Here is a 25,948-nt window from a genome sequence, read left to right as displayed (position 1 = left end):
GGTAACCATTTAACAGTTCACAGGTCAGAGAGGTCACAAAGTTTTAATTTGTTAGTCACCTATGTAATGTTCTTCTATACATACTAGTTTCTATGGGCTTGTTTGCATGGGTGACCAGGGCAGGCAGTAAAATGAAGTGGTTGACCCCCCATCCCTTATGCTGCAGCTGGACATGTTGCACACATGCGGTCACAAAAATGTTCCCATGTTGTGTTTGGGGCGCAGTACTGCTACCAAACACAACCCATTCAAGTGAATGGGGCGATTGCAAAACCAGAAGCTAAATGCTAGGCTCATGGTTGCAGCACTGTATTCCCACTCAAAAATTCCTGTTTGGCTGTCAATAAAAAAAATGACATTAAGGAAGTGGCAGTGTTACCTCCTAAATGCCTGGAAGCTAATCCTGTGCCACTAATTGCTTTTCAGAGGTGTCACAAGAGCTGCCGCTCATGTCAAGGAGCCCTAACACTACCCTCTCCTCAGGTTGACAATATTGCTGTCCAAGGGTGGCTATGTTGCTCCTCTATAGATACAGTTGAGGAGTGCATGAAACCACTTTAAGACAGAAGGTGTATGGTAATGGTAGGATCAGCAAGTGAACATAAAGAAAAAAAGCCTAAAAATATTACATTTTTTTGTTGGGTTTAGATATTATTTAGGATAGCAATACATTTACATAACTTAGACTTAAAGCAACATTAAAGCTTCCTTTTTTTTTTAAATTAAATAACAAGCATAGTATATTTACCTGGAAAAAAGCAATAATAAAGATGCGCTGATCAAAAGAGTGGATTGCTGCACTTAATAATTCTGAATATCAAAATAAATAGCATGTGAAAAATTACAAAAGTGCGCTATCCTGAAATAATATTGTATATGATAAAAAGTGTCAACCACTGTGTAGATGTTGCCTAGACCAGGCAACAATTGATCTATATACATATAAACACAAATCAAATAATATTACTGTAAATAAAACACATCCAACCTGTGTGGCAGTGAAAATAAAATAAAATAAATTGTATCTGTTTTAAATAAAATTTGTAACAACAAATTATCTTCTGTGAAACATCAGAGGATTAAATAGTGTTAAATATAAAATAGTCCAGTACCATGTGTGAGAAAAAAAGATACCACAACCAGAGGCATGGGGTGAGCCGTGCTGAAATAAACTTCTCTAGGTGCTCACAAATCCACCCAGGTGTAAGGTAAGATAATGGCCACTTACCATAAGGCTGCGGACAAGCAGCAGGATATAAACCAACTCTTTGACTCAGGGTAAAGCTCCAACGTGCAGTATCTCACAAAAATGAGTACACCCCCCCCCCCCACATTTTTGTAATTGTTTTTTTTATATCTTTTCATGTGACAACACTGAAGAAATGACACTTTGCTACAATGTAAAGTAGTGAGTGTACAGCCTTATATAAATTAGAAGTAGGCAACCGCACTCCAACTTGAAAGTTTGAAATGAATAAAATCCTTTTATTGAGGATCCAAATAATCCATAGTGACACAAATCAGAGACAGGGGGGAAACACAGTTGACGCGTTTCACAAAATTACATTCGCTTAGTCATAACCAATACAGCTTGTATAACAGTGTCAATTTGCTGTCCCCTTAAAATAACTCAACACACAGCCATTAATGACTAAACCGCTGGCAACAAAAGTGAATACACCCCCAAGTGAAAATGTCCAAATTGGGCCCTAAGTGTCAATATTTTGTGTGGCCACCATTATTTTCCAGCTCTGCCTTAATCCTCTTGGGCATGGAGTTCACCAGAGCTTCACAGGTTGCCACTGGAGTCCTCTTCCACTCCTCCATGACAACATCACAGAGCTAGTGGATTTTAGAGACCTTGCACTCCTCCACCTTCCATTTGAGGATGCCCCACAGATGCTCAATAGGGTTTAGGTCTGGAGACATGCTAGGCCAGTCCATCACCTCTACCCTCTGTTTCTTTAGCAAGGCAGTGGTCATCTTGGAGGTGTGTTTGGGGTCGTTATCATGTTGGAATACTGCCCTGTGGCCTAGTCTCTGAAGGGAGGGGATCATGCTCCACTTCTGTATGTCACAGCACATGTTGGCTGTTGGCATTCATGGTTCCCTCAATGAACTGTAGCTCCCCAGTGCCAGCAGCACTTATGCAGCCCCAGATCTTGGCACTTCCACCACAATGCTTGACTGTAGGCAAGACACACTTGTCTTTGTACTTCTCATCTGGTTGCCACCACACACGCTTGACACCATCTGAACCAAATAAGTTTATCTTGGTCTCATCTGATCACAGGACATGGTTCCAGTAATCCATGTCCTTAGTCCGCTTGTCTACAGAAAAATGTTTGCGGGCTTTCTTGTGCATAATCTTTAGAAGGGGCTTCCTTCTGGGACGACAGCCATGAAGACCAATTTGATGCAATGTGCGGCGTATGGTCTGAGCATTGACAGTCTGACCCCCCACCCTTTCAACCTCTGCAGCAATGCTGGAAGCACTCATATGTCTATTTTCCAAAGACAACCTCTGGATATGACGCTGAGCACGTGCACTCAACTGCTTAGGTCGACCTTGGCGAGGCCTGTTCTGAGTGGAACCTGTCCTGTTAAACCGCTGTATGGTCTTGGCCACTGTGCTGCAGCTCAGTTTCAGGGTCTTGTCAATCTTCTTATAGCCTAGGCCATCTTTACGTAAAGCAACTATTTTTTTTTTCAGATCCTCAAAGAGTTCTTTGCCATGAGGTGCCATGTTGAACTTCCAGTGACCGGTATGACAGAGTGAGAGTGATAACACCAAATTTAACACACCTGCTCCCCATTCACACCTGAGACCTTGTAACACTAGTGAGTCACATGACATCAGGGAGGGAAAATGGCTAATTGGACCAAATTCGGACATTTCCACTTAGGGGTGTACTCACTTTTGTTGCCAGCAGTTTAGATATTATTGGCTGTGTGTTGAGTTTTTTTGAGGGAACAGCAAATTTATACTATTATACAAGCTGTACAAGTGTCATTTCTTCAGTGTTGTCACATGAAAAGATATAATAAAAAAATGTACAAAAATGTGAGGGGTGTACTCACTTTTGTGAGATACCGTACATCCATCACATGGTATTAGGGCATTCGCGAAAAATGACAGACACAGCTGCCTGCAGTGCTGACCGTGTGAGAGTGACGAGCGCAGCTACTCCATCCTAGTTTTGCACAGAGCAGCCCCGATCCTCTTCTTCTGGGGTCCCTGCCAGCACTTCAGGCTCCTCCTCTTTGGCAAGTGCACCAGTGCATGCTCGCTCCTGAGCCATCCTGTCTGCACCTATTGACACAGAGTGGGCGGCTCGGCCTTGCCCCTCACTCACCTAGCACAGCATTTGATTGATAGCAACTGGAGCCAGTGGCTCCCGCTGCTATCAATCTGCTCAGGGAGGAGGGAGACAGCACATCGCTGGATCTGATCAGGCTCAGGTAAGTAAAGGGGGGGGGGATTTTGCAGAACACAATGTTTTTCACCTTAATGCATTCTATGCAAAAACCTTAAGGCTTTTGAATCACAGCATGCTGCCACTCTGTCATAGCAATTGCCCATTACTCCTCATGGCCTAATAGAGAAACAGGTTATCTTCAGGCTTTTACACAGACAGCTTTTCCACTGAGCTTTGAGAAAAGGCTGTGCATGCAAAGTGCTGATTGGCCCCACAGGCAGTGGCACCTGATCCACTTCGCTCACTAATCTAAGGTATGTAAAAGGGGGTATACATAAGTAAAAGTTTTAAAACTTTAGTAGAATTTGTGAAAATGCAATTATGTGCCATATCTACATTATACCACATAATAGCTACTCTCTGCATAGACCTGTCAGAACTATTATGAGGAAATAGATATTTTCATAAATTGCATTTGGAGGTTCAAGACTGAATAAGACCCAAAACAAGGTTAAACTCAGAACATTCACATACGTCTTCAAATTGAAGGTTTGTAAACTGGCTGTTTGCTGAACTGGGGACAAAAGCCAAGCAGTGTTGATTTTGGCAGCACATTTCAATTTAGTTTTAGTTATAGTCTTTTGACTAAAATGCCTTTTTAGTTTTAGTCATCTTTTAGTCTTTTGACTAAAATGCTATTTTAGTTTTAGTTGTATTTTAGTCATCTGAATTGTTTTAGTTTTAGTCATATTTTAGTCAACTAAAATCTCCAGTACATTTTAGTCAACTAAACTCATACATTTTAGTCAATTACAAATCAAATGGGTTCAGGTAAATTTGAATGCATTATTTAAACATTAGTCTAGAATTTCCAAACGAATTATATACTCCTGGAGTAAAAATCTAATATGTTATTATTTCTGGTTTTAAGGTTTGAACATGCACTACAGACACAGATTTAGCCATTTTTTTAATAAAACCAAGTTTCATAAACAAACAAAAATTTAGCTTTTTGACAAATAGAAGTGCAACTTTAAAATCCCCCAAAAAAACTAAAAAAACTGTGAACTCAACTGTCTGTAATGTCATTGCACGTATTACCTGAATATATTACCAGCATTAAATATGAAGAAGAAAATATCAGAAAATGTTTTTCTCTTTCATCAGTTTAGAAGATGCTTATATGGTGGTGCAATACATTTTTAAACTTTATTGTGCTATTATTACAGGCTCTGGATGGAATTGTGCTGCCAATTTCGAAATGGCCAGAGTAGTGTTAAATTTAATGTCAATTTTCGATTTAGTTTTAGTCATAGTCTTTTGACTAAAATTATATTTTAGTTTTAGTCGTATTTTAGTCATCTGAATTGTTTTAGTCGTATTTTAGTCAACTAAAATAATGTTATTTAATTGATGAAAATATTTTTGTAGAAATGAACACTGAAGCCAAGGATAACTATATTATATGGTCACTAACTAGATTATATTTGAAGAGCCTTGAATGATAATACTTTGGAAACACAACCAACTCAATTGCTTCTTCCAGGTGAGAAAACCTTGGGGGAATGTTAACCTACAAGGACATCTCCTAATAGACTTCCATGAAAAGACAGCAAAATTAGGTATGCAATTACCAGGCCATTGTCTCAACTCCGGGAAAGATAAACACAGAGCAAAAGCTCCCTCATAGAAAGAACTGTTTTTTTTTTTTTCTGTTGTCATAAATTCATGCAACTCAAACATTATTTTAAAATATTTGGGAATATGATCATAAATATTAGTGCCGGATCACATTCTTGCGGGTGCAGCGATCGCATGTAATATCGGAGCGCACTGCTCCTTCATTACATGCGATCGGCTGTACGGTGCGAATTCAGCCATACACTTTGTATGGCTAAATTCGCACTGCACCCGCACCAAAGTCGCACAGGACCCTTTTTTTCAGCTGCATCAGGATCGGATCGCACAGTGGTTCACACTTGTGTGATCCGATCCTGTGCGAACTGTAAAGATCGCACTGCGATATGCGATCAAACTGGGGGTGTCGTTAACATTTTTGAAATTGACACCCCCAGCGTATCGCATATGGCAGTGTGAACTGCCAGGGGTGCGTTTGCGATGCGGGAACAGGCTGCGAATCCGCAGCCTTCCCGCATCGCATAAGTGTGACCCGGCACTTAATGTACAACCTCCATGGTCCATAATCTACTAAAAGGGGGATATGGAAATGTATGTTTATATGTTCAGGACAATATTCTACTGAGAATTACATCATATATGTATATACCTAAAAGTGTATGATTATAAGACTCTACCTCATATATTATATTCCATCCCAAGTCATGATTGTATTGTTTGCTGGCATAATAATCATCTAGTAGGTAATATTCTGATTAGAAATATCCCATATGTAGAAATGGTTTACATATAAAAATGACTGTGTTTAGAGATATATATATATATATATATATATATATATATATATATATATATATATATATCCATAGAGTTTTCTGCTTCTATCTAATTGTGTAAATAATCAGAATATATATAGGTAAAGCATGTATTCCTAATCGATATAAGTGCTGTATTAGTAATGTATACTCATTAGTTGGCGTTACCAGATCTGAACCTTACAGATATATCTTAGAAATATCATATGGCTATACCTGTACCATGAGGAAATGGACATTCTTACAACAAATCAGTTATAATAATAATTCAGATCAAATATTTCTCCTATAGAGATGCACCCTGGAGCACAAACACAAGGGCAAGGACTGCTACTCAACAGGTGATAGATAAAGTCAGGTGTGCAGCATCATCTGCACATGCAAAAAAAATGAAAATGCACATAGTTGCATTTTCATCATAACTGTGCGACACCCAGGCAGCAGGCAAGTGATGATGGAATCAGACTTTATAAGAGACAGCAGTCTGCACATGTCCAAGATGGCTGCCAACAGGAGGGCAAGTACCATGAGAAAATGGACATTCTTACAACAAACCAGTTATAATAATAATTCAGAACAAATATTTCTCCTATAGGATACACTTGGTGGTTAAAAGAGGCCGTGCCTAATCACAGAAGAAAGTTAATTGTTATCTGCCTCAACCAATGGAAATAAGTTCCACCTTCTGGGCTAGGCTAATTATAATTTTTATGGCCTTTTTTTCCCAAAACGGTATATAGAACACAGTTGATCAACAAAAGACAAGACAACACAAACACACACACACACACATCCACACCACATACATTTCATCATCATACTTCATACATACTTCATACCCTCGTCATCACATCTCATAATCTGAAACTTTAAGGACACAAGGCTCCTCTTTAACCAGCCACCATTGTGGGAAAGGCAGCCCTTTTAGGGGACTCTGGTAACGACCATTATGAGCCAGCAGCCATTTTGGAAGGGTAAATATGTTTTATTGATTTTGTTGATTATTTGAATACTGCATATTGAATGCTCAGGATATTTTGATTACGGTTCCCCAGATGTAACAATCATCGTAGATTTTTCTTTAACCACTTCCATACCGGGCCATTATAAAATGACGCCGGCAGGAAGTCTTTGCCGATCCGTGCAGCTGTCATATGACGTCCGCTCGCTCTCGCCGCTACTGCGCGCCCCCGGGGGCACGCAGCGTGGCGATTGGGGGTGAGGCTCGTCCCTCGGACTGAGCCCAACCCCGATCAAGGTAAACAGGCAATGAAATTGGCTGTTTACCATGTGTTTGGCTGTGTCAATCACAGCCGATCACATGAGCGGCTCCAGCGCGAGCCGCTCGTTCTCTATTCAATGCGCGCCCCCAGGGGGCACGCAGCACGACGATCGGGGGACGAGGCTCGTCCCTCGGACAGAGCCCATCCCCGATCTAGGTAAAGAGCCAATGAAATTGGCTTTTTACGACGTGACCGGCTGTCAATCACAGCCGGTCACAGAATGTCAACAGAGAACACGGTAACTAGCTGTTACCGTGTTCTCCTCCTCACACACTGATCCTGTGTGAGGAGGAGATTGCGGTAACAGCTAGTTACCGATTACAGTGCACCCCAAAACACACTGATTGCCCCCCCCAATAAAGAGGACCTGTCACTAGCCCATCAAAGTACCTGTCCCTAGGCCATGAAAGTACCTGTCACTAGCCCATCAGAGTACCCGAGTACCTGTCACCAGCCCATCAGGTACTCTGATGACAGGTACTCGGGTACTCTGATGAGCTGGTGACAGGTATTCGGGTACTCTGATGACAGGTACTTGGGTACTCTGACGGGTACTCGGGTACCTGAGTACCTGTCATCAGAGTACCCGAATACCTGTCATCAGAGTACCCGAGTACCTGTCACCGCCCATCAGGTACTCTGATACTCTGAGGGGCTGGTGACAGGTACTCGGGTACTCTGATGGGCTGGTGACAGGTATTCGAGTACTCTGATGACAGGTACGTGGGTACTCTGCTGACAGGTACTCGGGTACTTTGAGTACCTGTCATCGGAGTACCCGAGTACCTGTCCTCGGAGTACCTGAGTATCTGTCATCGGAGTACCCAAGTACCTGTCATTAGCCCATCAGGTACTCTGATGACAGGTACTTGGATACTCTGATGGGCTGGTGACAGGTACTCGGGTACTCTGATGACAGGTACTTGGGTACTTTGATGGGCTGGTGACAGGTACTCGGGTACTCCGATGACAGGTACTCGGGTACTTTGAGTACCTGTCATTGGAGTACCCGAGTACCTGTCATCAGAGTACCCAAGTACCTGTCATCAGAGTTCCCGAGTACCTGTCATCAGAGTACCCGAGTACCTGTCTCCAGCCCAGAGTGCCCGAGTACCTATCTGCACCCCATTAGATTACCCGAGTACCTGTCTCTAGCCCATCAGAATACCCAAGTACCTCTCTGAAGCTTATCAGAGTACCCAAGTACCTTTCTGAAGCTGTGTGTACTCAGTGTACCTGAGTACCTGTCTGCAGCCCATCAGAGTACCTGAGTACCTATCCACAGCCCATGCCACCTAGATTATGTGTTGGGGTGTTTGCTTTCCAAAATGGGGGTCATTTGTGGGGGTTTCCATTGTCTTGGTGTTCCAGGGCCTTCAAAAGTGTGATAGGTTGTAATGAAATTATATGTGTAATTTATGCCCCTAGAACACCTGACGGTGCTCCTTGCATGTTGGGCCTCTGTATGTGGCTATGCTGGGACAAAGTCCCACATGTGTGGTATTGCCATACTCAGGAGGAGTAGTAGAATGTATTTTGGGGTGTCATTTTTTCTATGTACATGCTATGTGTTAGAAACATCTTATGAATTGACAACTTTGTGTAAAAAAAAATGCGTTTTCATTTTCTTTCCACATTTTCCAAAAACTTGTGGAAAAAAATGACATGTTCAAAAGACTCATTATGCCTCATAGAATATACATTGGGGTGTTTACTTTCCAAAATGGTGTCATTTTGTGGGTAATTCCTTTATCCTGGTGCTCCAGGGCCTTCAAAAGTGTGATAGGCCGTTAGGAAATTATATGTGTAATTTATGCTCCTAGAACACCTGACGGTGCTCCTTGCATGTTGGGCCTCTGTATGTGGCCAGGCTGTGTAAAAGTCTCACACATGTGTTTCTAGATTGGTACCTCACGCCAAGTTATGTGGGACTTTTGAGGCAAGTAAGTTGTATACAAGATATTTAATAAAAAGAAAAAGAAGAATTGGTTTACATCAAACATACAAGATGTTTTTACATAATCATTGGTGGTGGGTTATAGACCAAAGTGAATGAGTGCTTGAAAGTTAGAAATAATGTGACATGTGTCATAAGGTGACTTATTGTAGGAATATGTGTCTCTGTCCCTCCATGCTGTGTGACTTGGAAGTTTGATCAGAGATTATTCCTGCGTAACTTACGCGTTTCGGCTAAAGGTAAGCCTTTTTCAAGGAATATTGTCACCATTTCTGTAACAGTAGTATACAAGAAATATATATTAATTCTCAAGTTTATATATACCACGGGTTTATTTGTGTGGTATAAAGTAAGGTAGAGTATACATACATAGATTGTTTTGTTCCATGGGTGATTCTTTAGCCCTTTGCTATACAGCGAGAACCTATACGGAGCGTCCTGCAAAAGTATATGTCTATATGTTAGGTGATGTGAAGGGTTTACATAAATTTCATATCCAATGTATTATAGGAGCACTTACAATAGCGTGCTTTAAGAACGATTTGTTGAGCAAGCAGGATAGTTTGGTTTCCAAGTGGGTCATGCATATGCTAAAGTTGGTCCAGACTGGGTCTGAAAGTTATTATGCAAATATGTGTGGGTTAAGAAGTGAAACATAAGTTTCTATATATATAGTAATAAAGTATGCTATATTTACTGACCCAGATTGTTACAATCACAGATTGGTTGTTTTATGGTGCTAGCTCGTGGTGGTAGGTGTCTTTACCATTCATGTTATCAAAACTGGGTCTGCAGGCTGTTATTCACATATATGGGGGTTAATACAAGTAGAGCATAAGTATATATAATATAATATTGTAGTATGCTATATTTACTGACCCAAATTAATGTAACCGCAATTTAGTCGTTTTTAGATGCTCAGTGAAGGTGGTAGGTGTCCCAACCAGCTCTGGATGTGGGTATTAAATAAGATCAATTTATGTAAATAATGACACTTTTATTACTTTTAGGATCTCAGGTGTTTGGTCGAGTAAAACTTACAGTTTTTTGTAGTAAGCCAGGGCAAATGGTCCCATCTAAGCCTGGCAGGCTTTAAAGGTGTTTTTTTGAGGTTTTGCTGTCCTGTTGTAAATATGATGGGAGATCATTTGTTTGTGCCATATTAATCCTAGGGGTTTGTTCAAAGGCAGATAGTGGGTTGAAACTTACATTTGGGATGAATCCTCTGCAGGTAGCGGTTCCTATGTCCGTCCTTCTCCCTCTCTGCGAGGGAAGTGAAGGTGGACATCGGTTCCCCGGATTTTTAAGCCGGTTCGCGCATGCGCCATAGGCGCTGCACGTATCGGCTTGTGACATCCGTCACGCGGTCTCCCCCCTTGTGCGCATGTGCCGTGGGTTGAGCCGTCTGGGCGTCACTCATGCTGCCGACACAGAGGTGTATTGAATATGCAGGTCTCGGGGAAGGTTATCGGGCAGATGGTGGCTTCTGTTACTCAAAGCAATAGCCCCTGTTGTTGTTAAGAACAGCAGGGGCTTTCTGTGCCGGGTGTTTAGTTTGTGGCAGTGAATCACAGATCATGGTTCTTACATAAATATTCATATAGTGTGCATTTTAAAATGACAACAATTTAAGGATAATTAGAAGATATCTTGATTCTCAAAAGCTTAATAGAGATCCTAACCAACCCCCAAGTCTCACACAGGTGGTATCGCCATACTCAGGAGGAGTAGCAGAATGTATTTTGGGGTGTAATTGCAAGTATGCATATACTGTATGTGAGAAATAACTTGTTATTATGACAATTTTGTGTAACAAAAAAAAAATATTTCTTCATTTTCCCAAGAATTGTGGGAAAAAAATTACAACTTCAAAAAACTCACCATGCCTCTTACTAAATACCCTGGAATGTCTACTTTCCAAAAAGGGGTAATTTGGGGGGTAGTTGTACTGTCCTGACATTTCAGGGCCTCAAGAAATGAGATAGGCCGTCGGTACATTAGGTGTGATCAATTTTCAATGATTCGCACCATTGTTTGCAGACTCTATAACTTTCACACAGGCTAAATAATAACCACTAATTTGGGTTATTTTTGCCAAAGATATGTAGAAGTATAAATTTTGGCCCAAATTTATGAAAAAAATTACTTATTTGCAACATTTTATAATAGAAACTAAAACAAAATGTGTTTTTTTCAAAATTTTCGCTCTTTTTTCACTTATATCGCAAAAAATAAAAAATCCAGTGGTGATTAAATACTACCAAAAGAAAGCTCTATTTGTGTGAAAAAAAATGATAAAAAATTTGATTGGGTACAGCGTTGTATGACTGAGTAATTATCATTCAAAGTGTGAGAGCCCCGAAAGCTGAAAATTGGTCTGGGCAAGAAGGGGGTGTAACTGCTCTGTATGGAAGTGGTTAACTTTATTTTTGTTTTGCTAAATGTTACCATATTTGTTTGGCGCTATATTAGCCAACCACCAGTTTTATGTTTTACGTAGTTTAACTCTCACTCCAACTGCAGAGGAGTAACTGTTGGCTACGCAAATCGAACACGTTTTTGTCTGATAATTCTATATTATATGGTTTTTACATAGGCTGGGAGAAATTAATTCTTTCATTTCATTTATATTGTTGAGCAGAACCCAGTGTTGCAAGTAATTTGGTATTTTATGTAAGATTTTGTTTCATTTTTATGTCACCTATATCTTACTATTTATTGTAAATACATGTCTTGTGAATAAATATATATTCCCTATTTAGTCTGTATTCATGACGCTTGGTGTATGTTGTTAAAAAGAAATTGATTGACGAAAAGAACTCGCTATAATTATCGTTCGGGAAAATATTCTCAAACGTATAACGCATAACAGACCAGATTGCAAAACATCCACTGTTTACGATCGGAGTTGGGAATTGGGACAAGGCCTGGACATTGCAGAGACTGACAACAGATGTGAAACTATAGAGCTCTGTTCCCAGGAGGTTACTTCATACATCATGGGCTGTTTAGTCTTTCAGATGCACATTAATTTTTAGATACAGATTCATAGATGCACATCCTTTTAGATACAAAAAGTACTGTTGTAAGTGTTTTTGATGACTGAGAAGGGGGAAAGTTACATGTGACTATGACTTACCTGTTGATATGTTTATATGATTACTCTTAGAATTTCTTGTAATATTACTGAAGATTTCTTTCCCTGAAGAAGCCTGCCACTCAGTGCAATAGTCTGCAGACTTTTTTCTTTTCTTTTCCCAACTTAGTGTCAGTTGTCTTTCTGATAGTGTGACATTTTCAAAATCGGATCCTAAAATGTGAATTGTAATGCTGTCAAATTAAATTGCATTTGCCATAAAGGAAAATTTTCTGACTCTAAAATTAAATTTCAAGTTCCAGGACAATTATGCTGCAGTATAAAAAACAGTAGATACCTTGAGAAAGAGAATTGCTAGAAGTACTAATATACAGATATTTTACTTTGTCACAGATGCTTTTAAACGAATGAAGAATGTACTGTATATTTTGCTAGACAACATACGTCTGCTAAATAAATTGCTAAATCCCGATATTTAACCCTTTTGGTGCCACCAGGGCCGGCGCTACCACTAGGCAAGTTAGGCAGCCGCCTAGAGCGCACTGCCGCCTTGGGCGCCCTGCCGCTGGTTTCAATTCCTCTTCTCAGTCTCTCCCTCCCTCTCCCCTGTGCTGTGCAGCAGCGAGCCGCTCTGGTCTCTGTACTGTATAATCTATCAATCACTGACAGGCGCACTGTGATCGGCAACTCGGCAAGTGTCATCACCGTGTCCTGTGAGCAGTCGGTCCGCTGCTGACTTTTTTCAGTCTGATGCATGTCTGTCTCTGTTACTCTCTCACGGAGTTTCACCCCCCTCCTCCCTCCTCCCTCCAGATGTAAATACTGATCAGTCAGCCTCGGCTCCCGTAGGTCCGTCCTCTTCTCCTGTCCTGTGCTAAGCTGTGGAGTGATATCATGAATCACTTCACATATCAGAGGGACTGGGCGTGTCAGTGCAGCCAGCGTGGGGGTCTGGGAAGAAGAGGTGGTAGAGAGGAAGCATGGAGTGTGAGTCTATGCTGTGGAGGGCAGCAAGCCAGCAACGAACTGATCCGAGGAGGAGAAACCAAAGCAAGAATACAAGAAAAGATTGGAAGGTGCGTGCTGGAGCCTGGCTGGAGGACTCAACTCAAAATATGTTTTCTACATACTGTTACAATATCCTGGTTTAAGAAGCTATCCTAAAAGATCCTGGTTTAGAATTAGAAGCTATCCGGGGGCCGGGGGGGCGGTGTTAAGGTGGTTATTTCTGACTGCTATTAAGTTAGACAGCTGGCCATTTATTTTGTTCAACCTGCAGTCTGCAGACTGAGTGCCGGTTCACACTTGTTCGGTTTGCAAGATCGCATGTAATTCGGAGCGCTCTGCTCCTTCATTACATGCGATCTCATGTGCGGATGCGAGTTCAGCCATACACTTTGTATGGCTGAATTCGCAGCGCATCCGCAGCAAACTTGCACATGAGGCATTTTTTGAGCCGCATCAGAATCTGATCGCACAGTGGTTCACACCAGTGCGATCCGATTCTGTGCGAACTTGCAGATCGCACTGCAATATGCGATCGCAACTGGGGGTGTCATTAACTTTTAATTGACACCCCCTGCATTTCGCATATGGCAGTGTGAACTGCTAGATGTGCGGATGCGATGCGGGAACACGCTGCATATTCGCAGCGTTCCCACATCACACAAGTGTGAACCGGCACTTAGTGCCGGTTCACACTATTGCGATGCAGGAACGCTGCGAATCTACTGCATGTTCCCACATCGCATTCACAGCACAGGCAGTTCACACTGCCATATGTGATATGCAGGGGGTGTCAATTCAAAGTTAACGACACCCCCAGATCAGATCGCATATCGCAGTGCATACTGACCGTTCACACAGGAATCGGATCGCACTGGTGTGAACAACCATGCGATCCGATTCTGCTGTGGACAAAAAAAGGGTCCTGTGTGAGTTCAATGCAATTCAGATGTGAATTCAGCCATACAGTCTGTATGGCTGAATTCACACCACATAGACATCGCATGTAATTTTAGTGCCAGTTCACACTATTGCGATGACAGACATCGCATGTGATTCGGAGCGCACTGCTCTGCAAATCACATGCTATGTCTGTGCGATGCAAATTCCGCCATACAGATTGTATGGCTGAATTCACATCTGAATCGCATTGAACTCGCACAGGACCCTTTTTTTGTCCACAGCAGAATCGGATCGCATGGTGGTTCAAACCAGTGCGATCCAATTCATGTGTGAACTGTCAGACTCAGATTGCACTGCAATATGCGATCTGATCTGGGGGTGTCGTTAACTTCGAATTGACACCCCCAGCGGATCACATATGGCAGTGTGAACTGCCTGTGCTCGGATGCGATGCGGGAACACGCAGTAGATTTGCAGTGTTCCCACATCGCAATAGTGTGAACTGCTAAGTTATGTTTTGCATATGAGAAAATGTTTAAAATCAACTATTTTAAAATTAGCTGGTCTAGTAAAGCGTTGTATGCAAAATGGTAGCAGTCATTAAAAAGGTGAGGTATACATGTGCAGGGCAAAGGAGGTGGAGCCTGGGCGGAGCCAATGGGGCGGAGCCAAGGGGCGGCAAAATGAGGTTTCGCCTAGGGTGTCAAAAATCCTTGCACCGGCCCTGGGTGCCACCCCTGTCATTTTTATAGGGAGGCAGTAAAAGGCTGATTACAAATGCCTGCTGCAAATAGCAGTCTCAGGAACGTTTTTGCAAATTGTACTTTTGCATGCCAACAATAGCCTCCCACTTCCCTCTGTGGTCTCATGGTTTACGTGTCTGCTTCGGAAACCCAGTACAACTGGGGGGGGGGGGGGGGGGTTTGTGATCTCCTTTTTGATTCATTTTTTTTTTTTAATATTTATGCTTAGGTGCATTAGCAATTAGCACCATAATTTCTTAATGCATTCTGATGTGTGCATGTATCACAATTACACACAATAATACTATCAAGTGATATTGCTGACATCTATTTCTAGTGCTATTTAATTTCTGATGTTTCAACTGTGTGTTTATATTTTATATTCAATACTTTCTATAATGCATCCTCCAGTTATTATTATTATTGTTATATTTTTTTAATTGAGAGATTTTGTGCGTATTTTAAACCTTTATATTACCAAGGAGGGAGATAAGGGCACCGAGAGGTTAAAAATGCAATCAAACCTTTTCCTGGTTTGTAATCACAGTCCCGCCCCTTCCCCTATCTTTAAATTTCCCTGTTGCCATTTCTTTCCATGACTTGATAAAGCGCATAGCGCGAAACACATAGTCATGGCAACCATATAGCTTGTGGTCCTGTTGTCCTTTCAGCCTTGCGCTGGCTGGTTTCCGGCTTAGTGCACACACTGCTCAGCAGTCCTAGGAGACTGACCTCCTCGCACTCGTGTTGCTTGCTTCCAGGTGCCCTTGTCCACTCCAGCCCAGGGGGATGTAAGCATTTTATGTACTTTGTTTTTCGGTTATCAATACCGATAAACTTTTAACCTTTTCTATACTGGATGTTCACCTGACTTTCTTATCCATTGCATCCCGGTGTGGTTCATGCGCTGCCTTCCTCACGTACTTTTATACACAAATCTTTACCCAGGGACGGCGGCAAAACCCAACTACAGATAGGATAATAGAGATCAAATCTTCCCCATAAAAATAGAAACACTATTATACTGTACTTACTTGTTTCAGCTTCATCAATCAATAAAGACCATGGAGGTGCATATTCAGCTTGATTAAAGGCTACAATAGTTGCATTGTAGGATGCACTTGATATGGTTGCATTTAACCAATTGTCTTTTGTACGGGTATGTAATTTGGCATCTGGACATGAAAGTAAGGTGAGGGTAATATCATAATTTATATCTCTCTGGTTTTCTCTGCCAAGCTGTGAATATAAAAGAATAACAATCATTGAGAAAACTTGAACTTTTTTATAACAAGATTAATTTCCTCTCTCCTAATGTGTTATGTTTGTGAAGTTGTTATTTCCAGCCTTTCAATCAACAAGGAACTGACATTTAAAAAGTAATTTCAGCTCATCTTGATATTTCATTTTGCCAGGGAGACTTCGACACCTACCTTCCATTATGAAGTGGGCTTCACTTTTTTTTTCTTATTTAAGGTTATGGAAACTGTGCTAGGAGTGCCGAGTCACCTTTGTTTGGCTTTACAGTGTTTTTGTAGGAGACAAAGAAGAACCCCCTACTGAGGACATAGGTCCTCTGTAATCTCTAAAATATAAGAAGCCAGTAGGTGATTCATTTCACCAGCATCCACTTAAAACATGAGAAGCCAGTAGGTGATTCTTTCCACCAGCATCCACTTATAACTTTAGGATAAATTGTAATCAGTCATAATCTGCTATATTTGTGTAATAAACTGTAAAAGGAGTGTCACTTAAATTATAAAATGCTGGTGACGAATGTTAAGGCATGGAAACATACAGTGCCCTGAAAAACATATCCCTTGAAACTTTCCAAATTTTCTCATGTTACAACCAAAAACATCAATGTATTTTTTGCCATTTTATGTGATAGACCAACGCAAGGTGGCACGTGATTGTGAACTGGAAAGAAAATAATAAATGGTTTTCAAAATTTTTTACAAATAAATATCTGAAAAGTATGGTGTGCATTTGTATTCACCCCCCCCCCCCTTACTCTAATACCCCTAACTAAAATCTAGTGAAACCAATTGCCTTCAGAAGTCACCTTATTAAAAAAAAAAAAAAGAGTCTACCTGTGTGTAATTTAATCTCAGTATAAATACAGCGGTTCTGTGCAGCCCTCAGAGGTTTGTTAGAGAACCTTAGTGAAAAAACAGCATCACAAAGGCCAAGGAACACACCAGACAGGTCAGAGATGAAGTTGTGGAGAAGTGTAAAGCAGGGTTAGGTTATAACATTTTTTTTCCAAGCTTTGAACATCTCACAAAGCACTGTTCAATCCAATATCTGAAAATAGAAAGAGTATAGCACAACTACAAACCTACCATGACATGGCCATCCACCTAAACTGACAGGCTGGCCAAGGAGAGCGTTAATCCGAGAAGCTGCCAAGAGGCTCATGGTAACTCTGGTGGAGCTGCAGAGATCCACAGCTCAGGTGGGAGAATTTGTCAACAGGACAACTATTAGTCGTTCACTCCACAAATCTGGCCTTTACAGAGATGTATAGTAACTAGGGAAAACTACTTAACTACTGTACTTAAGTACCGAAAGGCGGTATCTGTACTTTCCTAGAGTAGAATTTTTTTCTCCTACTTCCACTTTTACTTCACTACATTTTTTCCGATGATTTCAATACTTCTACTCCAATATTTTTTTTTGTGCTGCATAGTTACTTGTTACAATTATAAAAATTACCACTGCCAGAACAGTAGATGGCAGGTTTCATGAAGTTCAAAAAAATGTGTATAATGTCATGTGTAAATCAGCGCATACGAAAATAAATGCTACTGTATGTATAAATAAAACGGTCTACATATCTGCTGTTAAGGGGAAAGAGAACCCTTCTCCAACCAAGGAGAGTCACAAGCGTACATAGACCTTTTTTCTGGTAAGAGGCTGATTTTGCTTTTTTCACTGGAAGTTGAGAGCACAGTTTTTGCAGTTTTGTTTCACTGGAAGAGTCTATTTGGATATTATTTTGCACTTACCTTCATCCGCCGGGTAAGGGGGAAATCCACAAGGTGGTGGGAGTCTGCACCTATTATTTGGAATAGCACCTGTTTGATTCCTGCACCTTTGGAAATATATTCATCTAGTTTTGTCACATATATATGGTATTATGGCATTATATATATGGACTTTTTATTGACTTTGATTTCATACACTCTTCCTTTATTTCATTATTGGAATATATTGTTGTAAATCACATTGGTTTATATATGATTTTGCGCACCAATAAGCTGTGGAGAAAAAAAAGCATGCAGGGAAGAGAAGGAGGGATACTTTAAAGGGGAAAGGGAGGGACATACGTACTTTATCTGTTTTTGTTTACAAAAAGTTACAGCCAAAGGAATTGTGATTGTCCTTTAGGTTAATCATTTGAAATAATAAAAAACAATATGACGTTCTAACTTTTGACTTCTTTCTTAAATAACTACATAACGCAGTACTGGTACTTTTACTTTCAGTACTTGAGTAGCAAATTTACTGGTACTTTTACTTTTAGTACTTGAGTAGCAAAATTTAAAAAAAAACTACTTGCAATACTTAAGTACAAAAAATTTTAAATACTTTAGTACTTCTACTCAAGTCACTTTTTGATAGAGCACTTCCACTTCTACTCAAGTCACTTTTTGATCAAGCACTTGTACTTTTATTCAAGTATGGGTTTTGAGTACTTTATACAAGTGTGGGCCTTTATGGAAGAGTGGCAACAAGAAAGCCATTGTTGAAAGAAAGCCATAAGAAGTCCTGTTTGCAGTTTGCGAGTAGCTATATAAGGGACACAGCAAACATGTGGAAGAAGGTGCTCTAGTCAGATGAGACCAAAATTTAACTTTTTGGCCTAAAAGCAAAACGCTATGTGTGGTGGAAAACTAACACTGCACATCACCCTGAACACACCATCCCCACCATGAAACATGGTGGTGGCAGCATCATGTGGGGATGCTTTTCTTCAGCAGGGACCGGGAAGCTGGACAGGGTTTATGGAAAATTGGATGGAGACAAATACAGGGCAATCTTAGAAGAAAACCTGAAAAAAACAAGGACATTTCCTTACTCAACTTACTGAACAGCCTGCGACCAATGTTAAAAACATGCATTAAAAACAGGGGTTTAGTTGCACACATTTGCAAATACATGCGTAAGCCACAGAGCCCCGGCAAGGCACCCCATTTTCTGTAGACCTAACACTAATTTATGTGAGTCTCCAACAAAGGAAGCACATGCATTTAGATGGAAAGGCGTAGGGCAGATAAACCTGAAGGGAGCCCATCCTTTCTTAAAGGCACAGGGGCACTGTTGGACAGGTCAATCTGGTTGGTCGCAGGCTGGTCGGAAAGTTGAGCTTGGAAATTTCTTTGTTTTTTTTCATATGCTTTGCCTTTCCAGTGCTCCTTGCTGCAGTGAGCAGTTACAGGGGAGGGCAGTAACCACTTTTTTGTACTATGAATTATATTGACCAGGCAAAGACATCTTTGCTGCCATAATGCTATGGGCTGGGTGTTCAGTGTGCCCCTGAAGGGTGGGCTCCCTTCAGACTTTTCTGCCCTACACCTATCCGTCTAAATGCATGTGCTTCCATTGTTGGAGACTCACAGAAATTACAGTTAGGTCCACAGAAAATGGGGCGCATACTGTTGACAGGTCAATCCGGTTGGTCGCAGGCTGGTCGGTAAATTGAGCTTTGAAATTTCTTTATTTTTTTCATATGCTTTGCCTTGCCAATGCTCCTTGCTGCAGTGACCAGTTACGGGTGAGGGCAGAAACCACTTGTTTGTACTTAGAAGAAAACCTGTTAGAGTCTGCAAAAGAATTGAGACTGAGGGCAGAGGTACACCTTCAGCAGGACAACAACCCTAAACATACAGCCAGAGCTACAATGGAATGGTTTAGATCAAAGCATATTCATGTGTTAGAATGGCCCAATCAAAGTCCAGGCCTAAACCCAATTGAAAATCTATGGGAAGACTTGAAAATTGCTGTTCATAGATGCTCTCCATCCATTCTGACAGAGCTTGAGCTATTTTGCAAAGAAGAATGGGCAGAAATTTCACTCTCTAGATGTGTAAAGCTGGTAGAGACATACCCAAAAATACTTGCAGCTGTATTTGCAGCAAAAGGATGTTCTACAAAGTATTGACACAGGGGGGCTGAATACAAATGCACGCCGCACTTTTCACATATTTATTTGTTATTATACTTCCACTTCACAGTTATGTGCCACTTTGTCTATCACATAAAACCCCATGTTTTTGGTTGTAACATGACAGAATGTGGAAAATTTCAAGGGGTATGAATACTTTTTTAGGGCACTGTAAATGGCTCTGATCCACTGGAATGTGATCTCCTTGTTCATGTCAGATTTCTGGTCATTTTGCTAGTTCTCCTCATATCAGTAAATCCTATTGCTACTCTCACTCATCAACTGCAAATCAAGACATTACAAACCATGTAATCCATTGCACCACTGTCAACATAATCCACAGCTCCAACATGTACATGCGAACTAAATGTTTAATAGATTTTTAAAAAGCTTAAAAATACAGGTGTAATTTTGTGACTTTTTAAATGTATACATTACTGCTGCATATTAACCAGCATTTAAAAACATACCTTCCAATCTAATCTCAGGATTCGAGTTCCATTACTTTTGAATGTTTCTGCTTTGTAACTTGCATGTGGATTATAATCAATATCTGCAAAACAGTAACAGGAGCATTATACCAGTCTAACACATTCTTTGCTGCATAGTTAGATGGCGTGTGTGTCAGTGGAAGGCAAATTTTGGTGGACAATTTGATCCTTTTGGGGGATTGGGCAAGCTATTGCCAAATAAATAGCCTTGGAATCTGGGTACTGTTCTGGGGAACCTTTGCCAATGAAAAGGCAAAAATGAAACAAAACAAAAAAAAAAAAAGATACAGCTGGGGATAAGCCTTATCCTATAGCTTTTAGGGTGACATGGAAATAACTCAAATCCTTTAACATGCTGTTTTGGGAGATTCCTAATATCTGTTTGTGCTGTTTTGAGACCAGTATGGATTTCAGGCAATTTCTATATTTTTATTTATATTTATATTTCTATGTTCTATTTGAGTTATGTTTGTCTTTAATGTATATGTGTCTGTGCGATGGTAATGGCCACTAGGGATGATCGAACGGTTCGGGTCCACCATCGGTTCGGCCCGAACATTGGGTGTTCGAGGTTCGGCCGAATTTAGAACTTTTTGCCCAAAAAGTTCGGAATTCGGCAACCAGAACCGCCCAAAATGCAATGCTTCAGGAAATGGGCTTTAAAAGCCCGTGATTGGACCAGAACCATTAGCAAAAGCCAATTGAGGGGGCAGGAGAATGCTAGGAATGTGATTGGAGTGACTAGGGGGTCCCTAGACCAATCATTAGTGAATACGCCCCCCAGTATATAAGATCGCCCCCGCCATATTCCCAGCATTGTTATACTGGACATGGAAGAGAGTGGAAGCAGTTCTGTTAATTTTACTTTAAAAGTGTCATTTAGCTATTTTTAGTGTGAGGAAAGGGATATCTAGTGTAGTTAGAGTGCTCCTTTACACTTAAGTTAGCTTCAAAAATTTAGTTTCTGTAGGGAAAGTGTTAAGTGTCAGGGGACCGTAGTGTAGTGTAGGGTTAACTGACAGTGACTGCTATGGCAGGGTAAAAAAACCCTTCCATAGCAGGGTGACCGCTATAGAGAAATGATCATTTCTCTGAGTTGCTTCGGGACAGGTATGTGGCTTCTCACCAGCAAGCATTTTTTATGCTGCAGGGGCTGCCACTGCCAGTGTTTTTTTGAGGACATGTTTGATGTCAGACATGACATCTGAACATGTGTATAGGGGGTATATATAGACATATATGTCTGAATATATACCCCTAGACATATATAGGTGTGATAGTAGCAGAAATAAATGCTTGCGCTAATGAAATCATTTACAGTAATATATTTCTGCTACTATCACACCTATATATGTCTAGGGGTATATATTCAGACATATATGCCTATATATACCCCCTATACACATGTTCAGATGTTTTGCCTGCCTCAAAAGAACCCCAAAAAATGCCAAAAAAACGCTAGCGTCAGAAAAATAAAAAATGCCCAGGTGTGTTTTTGCTGGCATTTTTTGGGGGGTTTTGGAGGCAGGCAAAACATCAGAACTTGTGCACAGTACCACTATACACAAGTTCAGATGTTTTTCCTGACTGCAAAGAACCCAAAAAAATGCCTGCTATTAAACCGGCAAGGTGTTACAGCAGAGAAGCCATATTCCTGTGCTTAAAGTTTTCTAATACAAACAATCTTTTTTTTAATGGTTCTGGACATGCTACAGAGCTGAAACTTCACAGGTACACCTTTTAGACCCCCCAGACACAAAATCACACAAAAAAAGTTCTTAAAAATTGTCATTTTTGATAAAAAAGCCAATGATTGAAAAATTATAAAAAAAAAAATAAAAAAAATAAAAAGACATTTTTTGATTTTTACTTTGGATTTAGTATCTGGGGGGTCTAAAAAGTGTACATGTGAAGTTTCAGCTCTGTAGCATGTCCAGAACCCCCCAAAAATTAGCATTTTCTTATAATTTTTATTAGAACAGGTATACGGCTTCTCTACGGTGCTTTTTCTTGCATTTATCGGGCATTTTTGGAGGCAGGCATGACTTTTTTTGGATTTAGTGTCTGAGGGGTCTAAAAAGTGTACCTGTGAAGTTTCAGCTCTGTAGCATGTCCAGAACCAGAAAAAAGATCATTTTTCAGTAGAGCAGGGATGGTGGGACCCCTCTTTTACACTTATATGATCTTTTTTTGGGGTTCTGGACATGCTACAGAGCTGAAACCTCACAGGTACACCTTTTAGACCCCCCAGACACAAAATCACACAAAAAAAAGTTCTTAAAAATTGTCATTTTTGATAAAAAAGCCAATACAAACGATCTTTTTTTTTATGGTTCTGGACATGCTACAGAGCTGAAACTTCACATGCACACCTTTTAGACCCCCCAGATACTAAAATCAAAAAATCTCTTTTTTTTTTTTTTTTTAATTTTTCAATAATTGGCTTTTTTATCAAAAATGACAATTTTTAAGAACTTTTTTTTGTGTGATTAATAGTTAATGGGGCATGACCCAGAACCCTAGACACTTTTTAGGGGCATTTATTGGGTTTTGGGGCTTCAAAATGGTGTTTTTTGATTACCGAAGTTCGGGTCCCATTGATTTCAATAGGGTTCTGAAATCCGAACCGAACTTTCGTGAAGTTCGGGTGTTCTGGTCGAACCGAACTTTTCAAAAGTTCGATCATCCCTAATGGCCACTTGACCTCCAGAAGGTTATATCCCCTTCATGATCAGGCCATTTTTTGCTATTCAGCACTGTGCCACTTTACCTGGCAATTGCACGGTCATGCAACACTGTATGGAAATTAAATTTAAATAATTTTTTCACACAAATAGAGCTTTCTTTTGGTGGTATTTTGACCACCACTTGATTTTAAATTTTTTGCTATATGAATAATAAAAGACCAAAAATTTAGAAAAAAAACCCTAATATTTTCTATTTTCTTTTAAAAACCTATCCAATTAAATCAAGTTCTTCATAATTTTAGGCCTAAATGTATTCTGCTACATGTCTTTGAAAAAACAAAATCCCAATACGTGTATATTTATTAGTTTGTGCAAAAATTATAGCGTCTGCAAACTATGGTATATCTATTTGAAAGTTGATCAATCCTGATGTACTGAATACAATCAAAAAGAGGTTGACTACCAGTAGGTAGTCAAGTATGTACACGCAAACTCACTCAATAGATGTGTTTCTTGCAGCTTAAATACACTTAAAAAAAAAGACATGAAAGGAACGAAACCCAAGATAATGGTCCCCATCCAACAGTAGCTGTTTGCATGGACACACATGGCTTTAATGTAGAAAAATAAATACATTTTATTAAATACCAAAAATTTAGAAATTCAAATTTACAAACATAACACAATACCCCTTCACCCTAATAGATTAAAATGGGACAACGTTATCTCACAGACACTCATCAATGCATCTTTCCAATAGATACCTCTATAGGGTTGTTAACTCTCTGAGGTAAATACTGTTGAATCTAACTACACTCTAACACCCGTAAACCTCAATAAAAGTACATCCCTAGATCCCCCAAAGGAATATCACTATAAAAAGTCAGGCTAAACTAACAATTACCACTTGCCCTCTAGAAGATTTACCCCCTTTCATGACCAGTTGAATTTTTGTGATATGGCACTGCTTTTTTTTTACTGACAAAAACAACACTGCAAGACTGTACCCATATAAAATTTGTTCCTTTTTCCCCCCACAAATAGAACTTTCCTTTGGTGGTATTTGATCACCACTGCAGTTTTTTTTTTTTGTGCTAATAAAAAAAAAAAATATATATATATATATATATACACACACACACACAGTATCTCACAAAAGTGAGTACACCCCTCACATTTTTGTAAATATCTTATTATATCTTTTCATGTGACAACACTGAAGAAATGACACTTTACTACAATGTAAAGTAGTGAGTGTACAGCTTGTATAACAGTGTAAATTTGCTATCCCCTCAAAATAACTCAACACACAGTCATTACTGGGGATTACTGGAGCCATGTCCTGTGGTCTGATGAGACCAAGATAAATTTATTTGGTTCAGATGGTGTCAAGTGTGTGTGGCGGCAATCAGGTGAAGAGTTCAAAGGCAAAAAAATCAAATTTCTTCATCAATTTAGGCCAATATGTATGGTTGGGCCGAACAATCCCCTGTTCGGTTCGTGGCAGAACTATAGAACATCGCAAAAGTTTGGAACCAAAAAACAAACCCCATTAAAGTCTTTTGGACCTGAACTGGAAAAATCAGAAGTGCCCATTTTGAAGGCTTATATGCAAGTAATTTGGCATACAATGGTTATGGGGGTCCAGGTACTGCCCTGTGGGACATGTATCAATTAAAAAAAAGTTTGTAAAAAACATAATTTTTAAATGAGCAGTCATATAATGATAATTAAAGGGAATCCATCAAAATGAGAAATAACAATAAAAATGAATAATTCATTTAAACATAGTGCCGGGGGGGGGGGGGTCCCCTTAGTCTGCCTGTAATCTGTAATGTGTCACAACTGTACTGTGTATGTAGCCTGCTGCAGCAATAATGACATTTATAAAGCTAAAAAAAAATTACATTTTGCATTCAAGCTTTTTTTTATTTTATAAACAATGGCTTGGAGAGCCAGTCAGTATGATGGGGCCACAATTCACAAGGCACTCAAAACAAGATTAGAGATTTTTTGTAAAAATTCTGGTGTCCCTTTCGCAGACTTTGGATAGAAGTAAAAGGTGCATAAAATTTGGTCTTTGGATGTTAGTGGTGCCCTCACACCGCAACCCTATAGAGGTACTCTTGATGAAAGCAAGAATTGGCCTTGCTGTCAAAAATGCAAAGAAATGTACCTGTCAAACAGGTGCGGAAAAATTGGTCCTTGGGTGTTAATTGTGCCCATGAAACCTACACCAAAGAAATTTCTTATAGATGAAATCAATACCCACAAAGCTAGGCAGCCTAGACAGTCTTTCAGAGATTTGAGATCCAGAAAGCACCTAATCAGCGACATCTGCATTTGTGGCTTGATAGCTGCTGCTAATCAAGGATGGATTAATTTTGATAAATGTCAGCCAGTCCACGGACAGACACGTTCTCCTATCTGCCACAAAACTCTGAATGCCCGTACTGAATGCCCGTTCGAAAAGCACGCTGGATGCAGGACAGCTCAGCAGCTCTATTGCATACTAGGCAAGTTCTGGCCAGTGGTCTATTCTCATGAACCGGTAACCCAGTAGATGCTCAACTGGAAAGCTCTCCAAGTCTGTTTTTGCCACTAGGTAATCTCCCACCATATGATGAAGACCCTGCCGATGGGATGTGGAAGCTGACAGCCCTAGGCACTGAGGTTAAAAAAATTTGAAAGGCATCACTGAGGCAGCCCCTTCTCCAAAGCTCCTCACTTGACCAATAGA

General features: G+C 40.2%; 1 protein-coding gene across 1 annotated transcript in view; it reads right to left on the bottom strand.

The window, feature by feature from the left end:
- IL12RB1 (interleukin 12 receptor subunit beta 1) overlaps window positions 1-25,948 on the bottom strand; it is a 200,930-nt gene that overhangs the window by 57,727 nt on the left and 117,255 nt on the right. Inside the window, exons 7-9 of the mRNA XM_082260759.1 lie at window positions 20,501-20,583; window positions 15,895-16,099; window positions 12,252-12,422 (exon numbers count right to left, since the gene is read on the bottom strand). Coding sequence (XP_082116885.1) covers window positions 12,252-12,422; window positions 15,895-16,099; window positions 20,501-20,583 — 459 coding nt within the window. The remainder of the gene's footprint in view (window positions 1-12,251; window positions 12,423-15,894; window positions 16,100-20,500; window positions 20,584-25,948) is intronic.

This window comes from Pelophylax lessonae (genome assembly GCF_965119305.1).
Source record: "Pelophylax lessonae genome assembly, chromosome: 1".
NCBI classification, from domain to species: domain Eukaryota; kingdom Metazoa; phylum Chordata; class Amphibia; order Anura; family Ranidae; genus Pelophylax; species Pelophylax lessonae.
This window is presented reverse-complemented; position numbering and strand designations above follow the sequence as displayed.